This window comes from Taeniopygia guttata, chromosome 11 (genome assembly GCF_048771995.1).
Source record: "Taeniopygia guttata chromosome 11, bTaeGut7.mat, whole genome shotgun sequence".
Classification (NCBI taxonomy): domain Eukaryota; kingdom Metazoa; phylum Chordata; class Aves; order Passeriformes; family Estrildidae; genus Taeniopygia; species Taeniopygia guttata.
Window position 1 is genome coordinate 11,531,908 of NC_133036.1, and position 11,015 is coordinate 11,542,922.

General features: G+C 67.1%; 2 protein-coding genes and 1 pseudogene across 3 annotated transcripts; 1 reads left to right on the forward strand and 2 right to left on the reverse strand.

The window, feature by feature from the left end:
• Positions 1–2: 2 nt before the first annotated feature.
• Positions 3–1,910, reverse strand: LOC115496849 (5-hydroxyisourate hydrolase). Of its 2 annotated transcripts, none has more exons than XM_041718604.2 (4): positions 1,396–1,910; positions 657–799; positions 293–428; positions 3–160 (listed from the first exon to the last, which is right to left on the reverse strand). In XM_041718604.2, the coding sequence occupies exons 1-4, from the start codon at positions 1,456–1,458 to the stop codon at positions 71–73; spliced, it is 432 nt and encodes a 143-aa protein (XP_041574538.1). In that variant the 5' UTR covers positions 1,459–1,910; the 3' UTR covers positions 3–70. The 2 variants fall into 2 exon arrangements, with proteins under 2 accessions (XP_041574538.1, XP_072790635.1); XM_072934534.1 differs by having other exon boundaries at positions 1,015–1,910.
• A 643-nt stretch (positions 1,911–2,553) lies between these two features.
• Positions 2,554–3,483, reverse strand: LOC140684890 (cadherin-1-like; annotated as a pseudogene).
• Positions 3,484–4,593: 1,110 nt separating this feature from the next.
• Positions 4,594–10,561, forward strand: LOC140684839 (B-cadherin-like). Its single transcript, XM_072934243.1, has 15 exons — positions 4,594–4,798; positions 6,544–6,740; positions 6,815–6,925; positions 7,044–7,199; positions 7,276–7,420; positions 7,532–7,707; positions 7,807–7,935; positions 8,014–8,199; positions 8,285–8,529; positions 8,612–8,754; positions 9,054–9,278; positions 9,382–9,600; positions 9,690–9,820; positions 9,898–10,041; positions 10,131–10,561. The coding sequence occupies exons 1-15, from the start codon at positions 4,657–4,659 to the stop codon at positions 10,341–10,343; spliced, it is 2,562 nt and encodes an 853-aa protein (XP_072790344.1). The 5' UTR covers positions 4,594–4,656; the 3' UTR covers positions 10,344–10,561.
• Positions 10,562–11,015: the final 454 nt, after the last annotated feature.

The window sequence follows — 11,015 nt, forward strand, 5'->3', positions numbered from 1 at the left end:
GGTGCTGTTTGGAGTTTTTAATGGCATCGGTGGCGTCATTCCTGCGTCCCCAGGGGAAGGCTGTGCCCTTCTAACTGCCCCGGTATGTGGTGTAGGAGTAGGGGCTGATCAGCAGCGGGACGTGGAGCTTCTGTGTGGGGTCAGTGATGATGAAGATGACCTGAGGGAGAGTGAGGGGACAGCAGTGGGAATCCCCCTGCCATAGCGAGGCCTGGGGAGTGCAGCCCCTTGAGCCTGGCCCCAGCCCTCAGACGTGCTGTGTCACCCGTCCCAGTCTCCCCACACTCCGTACCTCCACGAAGGGGTAGAAGCTGCTGTGCCCCAGTCCCTGCCAGTACTCAGCTGTCTCAAAGTGCAGCTTGTAGGTGCCAGCCTTGGCCTGTTCTGGTGCCAGGAGGGGCTGGCAGCGCCCATCTGCATCCGTGTGCCTGAAACCGGACCGAGGCAGTCCTGCTGTACCCCAAAACACAGCCCTGCCCCACCCCCAGACCTGCCCTGGCCAGACCCCCAAGCACCAGCCCTGCCACCAGCAAACAAACCCCAGGTGAAGGCTGGGCAGCCAGTTGTGCCAGGAGCCTTTGGCCAAGCTCACAGAGCGCTGGCAGCAGTGTCCCTGCCCCACTCCTACCACCCAGAGGTGCCAACAGCTCTCCTACCTCTGTGCCAGCTCCGTCCACTGCGGCCCTGGCTCCTGCAGCCGGGCCAGGCGGATGGTGAGGCCGGCTGCCGGCAGCCCCGTGGCCGTGTTCAGCACGTGGGTGGTCAGAGTGCCCTTGCCCACCTCAGCCATGCCCTCAGCCTGTGGCAGAGGGGGAAGCAGGGCTGGGACCTGTCCTGGCAGCACCGTCTGCCTTCTTGCGCTGCAGCCAAGCCCCTGCACTTCACTCTTCCCCAGAGCTGGGATATGAAAGCCACGTCCTTCCACGTGATGCCACGCTGCTCAGCCCCAGGCACCGCAGCCACGGTGCGTGGGTGCCAGCTGGTTCCCACTGGGATGCAGGGCTCTGTGCTCACCTGAACCGTGCTCCCTGCTCTCCTGCCTGTCCTGGTGGGCCTCAGCACAGCAGCCAGCCTGGACCCAGCGAGGAGGCAGCCCTGTCCCAGCAGCCCTGTCCCAGCAGCCCTGTCCCAGCAGCCCCATCCCTGCCCTCAGCATCACGGGAAGGTGGACATTGACCCTGCCCAGCTCTCCGGAGCTGTTTGGTGTCAAGGTCAGCACTGCTGGTGCTGGGGGCAGCCAGGCCCTTCTTCTCCTGGAGCTCCCAGGCTGGGATGGAGCACGATTCGGGGCTGTGTCAGCAGCCGGCAGGACCAGGCAGCGTCCTTGGAGCCAGACCAGCTCCCGCTGCCAGCCCCACACCAACCCAACACCACAGAGCACCCCGGCGAGCTTACCTGGCTGTGCTCTGTCCCACTCGGCCAGGGACCTGTGGTGGGTGACCCCACACAAAACGCCATCCCGGCCTCCCTCACTGGCACCACGGCCTCTCCCCGTGGGGCTGGCGTGGCTGGGTGCCGCTATCCTGGCACGGGGCTCCCGCAGAACCGGGTGCTCCTCCCCGGCTGGGCTGAGCTGGCACGGGCGCTGGCACCCACACTCCAGTGGCGCTGTGGCCCCGAGGCTCGCGGCCCAGAGCCCGGTGGGAAGCTGGCACACCGGGCCAGGAGGAGCCGAGGCACAGCTGCCATCCCCGTCTCACCTCCTGTGGGAATCCAGGGCTTCCCTCCGGCTGCCCTGGGACCCTGGCAGGGGTCAGGAACCCCCCTGGACAGAGCCCCCAGAGACACTGGCTGTGATCTCTGTCCATGGAGAGGAGTTTTCAATCTCACAGGATGAATTACCAGCTCTGAGTGTTTGATAAGAGTAATAATTAAGTGTGACACGGGTGCAAAGGTAAAATTTTAGGTTTCTAGATTAGGGGTTCAGAGGGGACAAGATGGAGGAATTGGGTGTGTCTTGTCCTTTTTCTCCTTCTTCATGCCCTCCATGTTTCACTGTGGTGTTGGCATTTTTCTGTTGGTTCAGGCTGGGGACACACTGTCCAACGTAGGTGACAGATATTGGCACGTGATTGTAAATCCAGCACAGGTAGTTTGTGGTATTTAATGTTTGTACCATCCCACTGAGGGCAGAGCCCCACACGCTGCCCTGCAGGACAGAGCTGCGGCAGGGCAGCAGAACATGTTAGAGATAAACAGAATAAACAACCTTGAAACAGCACAGACCAATTATGGCTTCTGCTTTGGCAGCGGGGCTGACAGACAGAGACTTTCTACAATCTCGGAATCACCAATACCCACAGATTCCGACAACCTCCCACCATGGAAAGCACCTGGAGCGCGTCGGTGCTGCCGCAGCCTCGCCCTGCCCGGGCACTGGGGGGCTCAGCCCCTCACCTGCACCCCGATGTGGGCGGTGGCGGCGGCTCACAGCCCAGATCCCCCCAGGCCAGCAGCATGGAGCTCCAGCGTGTATTCAGGGACCGCCTGTGGCAAAAGGCCGTGTCACCCATCAAAATTGGGGGATGAGCTCGGTGGGGGCTCAGTCCGGGCCTTACCTCTGCCACCAGCCCCGGCACAGCCACGGAGACCAGCCCAGAGCTGCTGTTGATGGTGACCATCCCAGGCTGGGCTCCTCTGGCCCCTGGCTCAGGATGGAATAGCTCACAACGCCATTGTCGAAGCTCACGGCGTCGTCCGCGTCGGTGGCCAGCACCTGCAGCACGGATGTGCCTGGAGCAGGTGGTTATTGCTGACCTGTCACACAGCCCTGCAGTGCTGCCTGCCAGGGGTGGCAGGGGTCCCTCCTGGCTCAGCTCCCTCCAGCACAGAACCATGGAAAACTGCCCGCGGGAAGACGGGCCGGTGTCGTTCTGGTCAGTGACGGTGATGATGATCTCCATGGGGTCTTCCACGGGCTGCCCGTTGGCCGACACGGCGTGGGAGTAGAGCTGCGAGGGCACGGTCAGTGTGTGTGCAGTCCCCAGGACTGTCCCCGTCCCGCCACAGACGCCCCCTCACTCACCACGTATTTATCCTTCTCCTCCCGGTCCAGGGGTTTTGTCACCTCCAGCCACCCCGTCTCCCGCTCGATGATGAAGACACCCACGGGGATGGTATCCGCTCCCTGCCCCGTGATGCTGTAGAAAACCTTGGTCTCCTTGTCCTTGTTGGATTTGATCTGGCAGCGGGGCAGGAATAAGCGGGTGGAGACGTGTCCCAGCACTCTTGGGACACCCCTGGACCCTGCCTGGTTCCCGTGGGGACACGTACCTGCACCAGCTTCTTGGGGAAGGGCCCCCGCTCATTCTCAGGGCAGTTGATGGGGGGGATGACCCAGTCCCTCTTGTGTCCGTGCTCCGGGAAGATCAGCATGTCCTGGGGGATGGAGAGCGGGGCTGCAGGGCCACGGGGGGACGAGGCTTTGCCCGGAACCCCCCGGGGGATGGCCATGCAGCACCCCCGGCCCCACTGCGATGGTCCCAGCAGCAGCAGGAGGAGGAGGAGGAGGGTGAAGCTGCAGGGTGCCATGGCTGCAGCTGCCCTGGCTGCTCCCCCCAGCTGCCAGCTGGGAACATCCCTGTGGCTCAGTGACCTTGGCCAGGAGAGCAGGACCGGCTTTCCAGAGCTGCCAGCCCCGCGGGGGGACCCAGCACACGAGATGCTGCTCCAGGCTGGGGGACATGGAGTGCAGGAGCTCCCCGGGGCTGTCCCTCGTGGCCATGGGAACCCCACTGCAGTGGGGCTGGGGGCACACACAGCCCCCCGAGAGTTCCAGTGCACCCACAGGCGGCAAAGGGGGAGGAATGGGGAGGGGGGCTGCTCCTGCTTGGGGCGGTGGTGGGAGGTGCCACGGGAACACCGGGAGGGACAAACGGCGGGACCACGAAGGAGCCTGGAGACACCGGGATGCGCGGGCGGATCCACCGGGCTGCGCTGGGGGCTGGGGGGCAGCGGCGGGGGACGGGGGCACAGAGGGGCGGCATTGACAGACCGGGGGTGCCCGGTGCCCGGTGCCCGGAGATTGCCGGGCCCTACCGGGGATGCCAGGGGGCTCCAGGGCGATGCCGACGGGCTCGGAGCGGGGAGGTGCCCGACAGGGGTGACCAGGGAGGTGTCGCGGATCGCCGAGGGTTGCCAGGGCGTTCCACCAGGCGGTGCCCCAAGGTTCCCGGGAGGTATTGCGGATTGACAGGAGGATTTCAGAGGGGTGCCGGGTGTGCCCGGAGGGTATTGAAGGTTCCGGTACCGGCCGGTGCCCGAGCGGTACCGGGCTGTGCCTGGATCTTGACGGGTGGGTGCCTGGGAGGTAACATGGGGTACTGGGGATCGCCGTAGGGATCAGGGGAATACCGGGCATGCCCGGCTGGTATCGGGTGTTGCATCGGGGGTTGCCGGTGGTTTCCAGAGGTACCGCGGTGTAACGGGGGTTGCCGGGGGTGTTGTAGGGGGTGAACGCCCGGTAGGAGGATCCCGGGGGTAATTGAGGGGTCCAGGGCATTGCCAAGGAACGCCTGGGGCGCGCTGGGGCCGCTCTCCGGGCGGGGCGGTACCTGCGCGGCCACCGCCTCACCTGGGGCGGTGCGGGGCGGAGCGGGGCGGGACGCGGCGGGCGGCGACCGGAGAGGCGGCGGCGGCGGCGGCAACGGACGGGCCATGCGGGGGCCGCGCTCCGGGCTCTGCCCGCTCTCCATCTTCATCCTCCTCCTCCTCTCGCCGCTCCTGCCGGCGGCCGCCCTCTCCCCGGCCCCGCCGTGCGTCCTCCCGGGGCTGCGCCGCGGGCCGCTCCCCGCTCCAGGTAACTCACACCGTCGGGGCGCGGCGGCACCGGGACCCCCGGAACCCCTCGGGGACGGGCTGCGGCCGCCATCGGGACCGGCACCGCGGCTCCGAGCGCCGGGGGGGCGGCGGGGCCTCCCTCACTGCCGGGATCGGGATCGCTTTTCCTCCGGTGCTGCGGCCGCTGCTTTTCGGGAGGGGCTCGCAGCGCCTCGGCCGTGGGGCTGGCGGGGGTCCGCGGCCGTGGGGTGCGCCATGGGGCTGGCGGGGGTCCTGTGCTCCAGGGCTGTGCTTCCCCCCCGGGCTGTGGGGCTCGGCCGTGGGGCCGGCGGTGCCCCGTGGGGCTGGCGGTGCCCCGTGGGGCTGGCGGTGCCCCGTGGGGCCGGCGGTGCCCGTCTGGTCTCACTGGGCTGGCAGCGGCTGATGCCATCGCCTTTGGCCCAGCCGTGGGGTGCCCGCTGCCAGCAGGGCTGGGTCCCCGCAGGGTGGGCGGCCGGCGCCGGGCTGGCAGTGGGGCTGGGTGCCCGAGGGCCGCCCTTCTCCGGCTGTGGGGTGCGGGCTCTGGCCGGCCTGAGGCTGGGCAGGGTTTGCTGCTGCCAGCTCTTGGCCCGCTGCCGGAGCTCGGCCCGGGCCCGTTGCCCTCTCCGCTCGGCGGCTCCCGGGGGATTGGGGCTGCCCGGGAAGGCGGCCGGAGCAGCGCTGATCTAATGGCCGCGGGAGCGCTGCGAGCTCTCCTTGGCGGTAAGTGCTAGGGAGGGGCCCCGACCTCTGCCTGCTGTGGACACCACATCCCGTTTCACATCCCTTTTCCATCAGCTGAGCCTGCCAGGACTGGAGGTGGGCGCTGCCAGGCCCCTGCTGCGGGCACAGGCGGGCTCTGGCCGTGCCACCGCGACCCCCGTCCGTGGGCAGCACATGGCCCCGGCACCGACCGAGCGGCTCCGCCTCGCACCCAGCGGGCACGGTGCCCTCCATGGACATGGTGGGGTACCCCCTGTGCCGCCTGGCCCTTCGGAGGGAACAGCAACCGTGCCACAGCTGGAGCGGGGCTGGGGGCTGCCCATGGCGGGGGTTGGGGGTTTCCCCGGGCTCCCCGTGCCCAGCTTGCCAGGGCGCCTGATGCCCCTCCAGCCCTATTAAAGTTCTTTATCGCGGCCATCGCGACTGGGAGGGGCCCCGGTGCTGCCCTCGGGGCACGGTTGCTGCTCCCCGCACGGCCCCGCCGTCGCCCTCGGGCTCGGTCCCTCCGGTGCTCGGTCCCTCCGGTGCGGAGCAGCCGTGGGGCACAGCCCTCCCTGCCCCATCCCACGCCTTCCGCAGCCCCCCCGGGCCCACGGCCGCCCGGAGCTGGCTCAGCTCCGCTAATCCCCTAATCCTTCCCCGGGGGTGCGGAGCCGGGGCTGTGTCCAGCACGAGGGATGCGGCGGGGGAGGCGGGGGAGGGAGAGTCAGTGCCCGATGATCGGCCACGGGGGGTTGGGAGCCCCGAGGGGGTGACACACCGGGAGGGGGCTGGGGCAGGGCTCTGCCCGCGCAGGAATTTCCCATCGTCTGTGAGACAAAGCCGAAACTTCCACCGAAACTGCTCCCGTACGGCGCCGGTGCTCCCTGCGCCGCTCCCGGGGTCCTCTCCCCCTCTTCTCCCGTCCCCCGGCTCACTCCGCCCCGGGACTCTGGGGGACTGCAGGGTCCTGGAGCCGGTGGCTGCGGCTCGGGGGTGTCGGGGAGAGGTTCCCCCCACAGCCCTGACCCCTCACCCTCGCAGGGAGCTCCGGAGGCTGCGCGGGGCCATACAGGACGGAGGAGCCCGATGTCGGGGTGCGGGAGGACGGGGGCCCCGTGCGGCTACCGGGGGTGGGCAGGGCGCTCGCTGTACCCCCCCGAGATGCTGCTTCTCCCCGATATGTCGCCGGCCAGCCAGACCCTGCCCCAGTGCCCGCAGAGAGCCGGCGCTCCCCGCAGGTAACGCTGCGCCACATATCCCCCACCCCCGGCTCCCCCAGCCGGCTGTGCCCTCACCCACCCCCATCCCACAGTTGCTGCCCGGGGCTCGTGCCGTTCTCAGGAGGCAGAAGAGGGATTGGGTGATCCCCCCCATCAAGGTTCCTGAAAATGAGAGGGGCCCCTTCCCCAAAAAGCTGGTTCAGGTACGACACTGCTCAGGCTTTGGGGGTGGGTGCTGGGGGTGCATCCCCACTGCGCTGGGCAGCGTGTGGTGGGGTGGGGGACACTGACCCCATCCCCTTGGTCTGTGTCTCCTCCCAGATCAAATCCAACAGGGACAGAGACACCAAGATCTTCTACAGCATCACAGGGCAGGGAGCGGACGCCCCTCCCGAGGGCATCTTCACCATCGAGAAGGAGTCGGGCTGGATGAAAGTGACTCAGCCGCTGGACCGCGAGCACATCGACAAGTACCACGTAGGTCCTCGCCTGGGGACACCAGGGGGATGTTGGGGTGCTGTGCCAGGCCCCCCACTCACGCCCCGCCCCGCAGCTCTTCTCCCACGCTGTGTCTGAGAACGGGAAGCCAGTGGAGGAGCCGATGGAGATCATCGTGACCGTGACGGACCAGAATGACAACAAGCCCCAGTTCACACAGGAGGTGTTCAGGGGCTCTGTGTCAGAGGGAGCTCTGCCAGGTAGGACCCCGTGCCTTGGGGAACTCTGCATCCCACCAGCTGCATTCCTTGGGCACAGCCTCGGCACTGTGCCCCCCAGCATCCCACTCACCTGCACACCCACATCCCCAGGCACCTCCATCATGCAGGTGACAGCCACGGACGCGGACGATGCAGTGGAGACCTACAACGGTGTCATCGCCTACTCCATCCTCAGCCAGGAGCCACGGGAGCCCCATCCCCAAATGTTCACTGTCAACCGGGCCACCGGCACCCTCAGCGTGATTGCCAGCGGGCTCGACCGGGAGGTGGGTCTGCAGCACTGTGGGGCAGAGCCCCAGCCCCAAGCAGGGCCTGACACAGTGTCTGTCTGTCTGTCTGTCTGTCTGTCTGTCTGTCCCCCGCAGCGCGTGCGGGAGTACACACTGACCGTGCAGGCAGCTGACCTGGATGGAGAGGGACTGACCACCACGGCGCTGGCGGTCATCGAGATCGCTGATGTCAATGACAACGCCCCCGAGTTTGACCCCAAAACGGTAACGTGGGCACCCCACTGGTGTGATTCTCCCTGGTGCCCGCTGGGCCGTGGTGCTGATGGTGCCCCTCGCCCGCAGTACGAGGCGGCCGTGCCGGAGAACGTGGCGGGGCGGGAGGTGGCCTGGCTGGCTGTCACCGACCTGGACGAGCCCGGCACGCCGGCGTGGCGAGCCGCCTACTCCATCCTGCGCGGCAACGACGGCGGTGCCTTTGCCATCAGCACCGACCCCGCCACCAACGAGGGCATCCTGCGCACTGCCAAGGTCTTTGTCATCCCACGTCCCCCGTGCTGCCCACGGAGAGTCCCGCCCGTCCCACTGTCACTGCCTGTGTCTCCCCCTCTCCCAGGGTCTGGACTATGAGGCCAAGCAGCAGTTCGTGCTCCACGTGGCAGTGGCCAACGAGGTCCCCTTCGTCGTGAAGCTGCCGATGGCCACCGCTACGGTGACTGTCACTGTGGAGGATGTCAATGAGGCCCCGGAGTTCGTGCCGCCCGTGCAGCTGGCCACGGTGTCAGAGGATGTGCCCCCGGGGCAGACCCTCACGGCCTGCACGGCCCAGGACCCTGACAAGGCACAGGGCCAGAGGATCAAGTGAGCGGGGACAGGGTTGGAGTGGTGGTTTGGGGGGTCTCTGCCGCCCCTGGCCATAGCAGCAGCTCCCTGTGCCCCCCAGGTACCTGGTGGGGCACGACCCGGCGGGCTGGCTGGCCGTGCACCCCGAGAATGGCCTGGTGACCGCACGGGACCACCTGGACCGCGAGTCCCCCTTCGTCAAGAACAGCACCTACATAGCTGTGCTGCTGGCCGTGGATGATGGTGAGGGACATGAAAGGGCCCTTGTTCCTCCTCCCTCGTGAGGGGCATGTGCTGCCATCGCCAGGAAACACATCCCAGCTCCAGCATGGGGCTGCCTGGCCCCACCCTGCCCGGGGAACCCCAGCTCCCTGAGGATCCTGGGTTTGGGACTGCCCCTTCCAGCATCACTCCTTGCTGTTCCCACCCTTGCCCAGAGAGTTTCTGGCCCTGGGAAAGCCTTGGTTTTGAGGCTCCTCCTGTCCCCATGTCCCCATGAGAGGCCTGGGTTGGGATCCCCCCTCCAGAACTGTCCCCCCCAGGCTCACCGCCGGCCACGGGCACGGGCACGCTGCTCCTCACCCTGCTCGATGTGAACGACAACGGCCCTGAGGCCGAGCCACGGGACATCACAGTGTGCCAGCGCAGTCCCCAGCCCCAGCTCCTCACTGTCACCGACCGGGACCTGCCCCCCAACACCGGCCCCTTCCGCGCCGAGCTCACCCACGGCTCGGGGGACAGCTGGGCTGTGGAGGTGGGGGACACAGGTACTGCAGGGGGCTGAACATCATGTGGGGGGTCCTTGGCAGAGGCAGCTGTGCCACGGCTGCATTCCTGGTGCGTTTTCCGTGAGCCCACAATCTCACCTAGGTGACACGGTGACACTGCAGCTGGTGGCACCGCTGGAGCCGGACACCTACAGCGTGTACCTGCGGCTGCTGGACCAGCCGGGCAGAGCCCAAGTGACCATTGTCACCGCGCGGGTCTGCGCCTGCGAGGGGCAGGCACAGGGCTGTCCCCAGAGGTCCCAGCCTGTCACCGCCCTGCCCTTTGTCCTGGCCGCCCTGGGCGCGCTGCTGGCCCTGCTGCGTGAGTGGGGACCCTGGGGCTGTGGGGACACCCCAGAGCTGGGCACAGTGGGGGACACACGCTCCTCCTGATGGCACCTTTCCCTCCAGTCCTTCTGCTGCTGCTGCTGCTCTTCGTGAGGAGGAGGAAGGTGACAAAGGAGCCGCTGCTGCTGCCTGAAGATGACACAAGGGACAACATCTTCTACTACGGGGAGGAAGGTGGCGGCGAGGAGGACCAGGTGGGTGTGGGGGTCAGGGACCTGGTGACAGCGTGAGCAACCTGACTGCCCCTCTCCATTTCTGTGTGTGTCCCCAGAACTACGACCTGAGCCAGCTGCACCGGGGGCTGGACGCCCGGCCCGAGGTGATCCGCAATGACGTGGCTCCCCCGCTCATGGCGGTCCCCCAGTACCGGCCCCGTCCCGCCAACCCCGACGAGATCGGGAACTTCATTGACGAGGTGAGTCCTGCCCCGGGGAGCCTCGGGGGTGACGTGTCCCTGCCTCACCAGCGCAGGGGACACGGGTGCTGAGCCCTCTGCTCCCCCAGAACCTGAAGGCGGCCGACACGGACCCCACGGCCCCCCCCTACGACTCGCTGCTGGTGTTCGACTACGAGGGCAGCGGCTCGGAGGCCACCTCGCTCAGCTCCCTCAACTCCTCTGCCTCCGACGGCGACCAGGACTACGACTACCTCAACGACTGGGGCGGCCGCTTCCGCAAGCTGGCCGAGCTCTACGGCGGCGGCGAGGAGGACGATTAGGGACCCCCAGCCCGCTGCTGTCCCGCCTTATTGCTGCTTCTGTGCCTTGGGGGATCCCCCTGCCGTGCCCCCCCCACCCCAGCGCAGCCCCCTCACTTCCTCGCCTGCATTTTTGTGGTTGTTATCTATTTTTTAAGGTATGGAATGATGGCGTGTGGTACTGCGGACAAGGGGATGGGAGCTGGGTCAGTTTTAATAAAGGATTTGGTTTTTTTAGATGTTCCAGGCTCTGTGTCACTTTGTGCCCTGGAGGTCGGTGCTGTCCCCAGCCCAGCAATGACCCCTCCCCAGCCCTGTCCTCCCTTGCCCACTGCAGTGTGGAACCTATGGCACAGCTGCAGTGTCACCCATGCAGGGGCAGTGCCCATGCCCCCCGTCCTGGGGTGTCTTTCTCCCCAGGGGGTGTTGATGGGTATGGAACCGCCAATCTGTCCAAGGGAGTGACACTGGTGGCATTGGGCATTCCTGGTGCTAAATCTCTCCTGTCCTGGGCAGCCAGAGCCCTGCTGCCACCCCAGCCCCCTGAGATGACCATGGGTGCTAGCATGGGTGGGCACGGCAGCCCCTGGCCTTGGCAGGACCCTGAGCTCTGGGGGTCTCCCACTGGCTCCAGGATCAGGTCCTGACACATGGGATGAGGGTCCCCTTCTATAGGGTCCCCTTCCCCAGCTT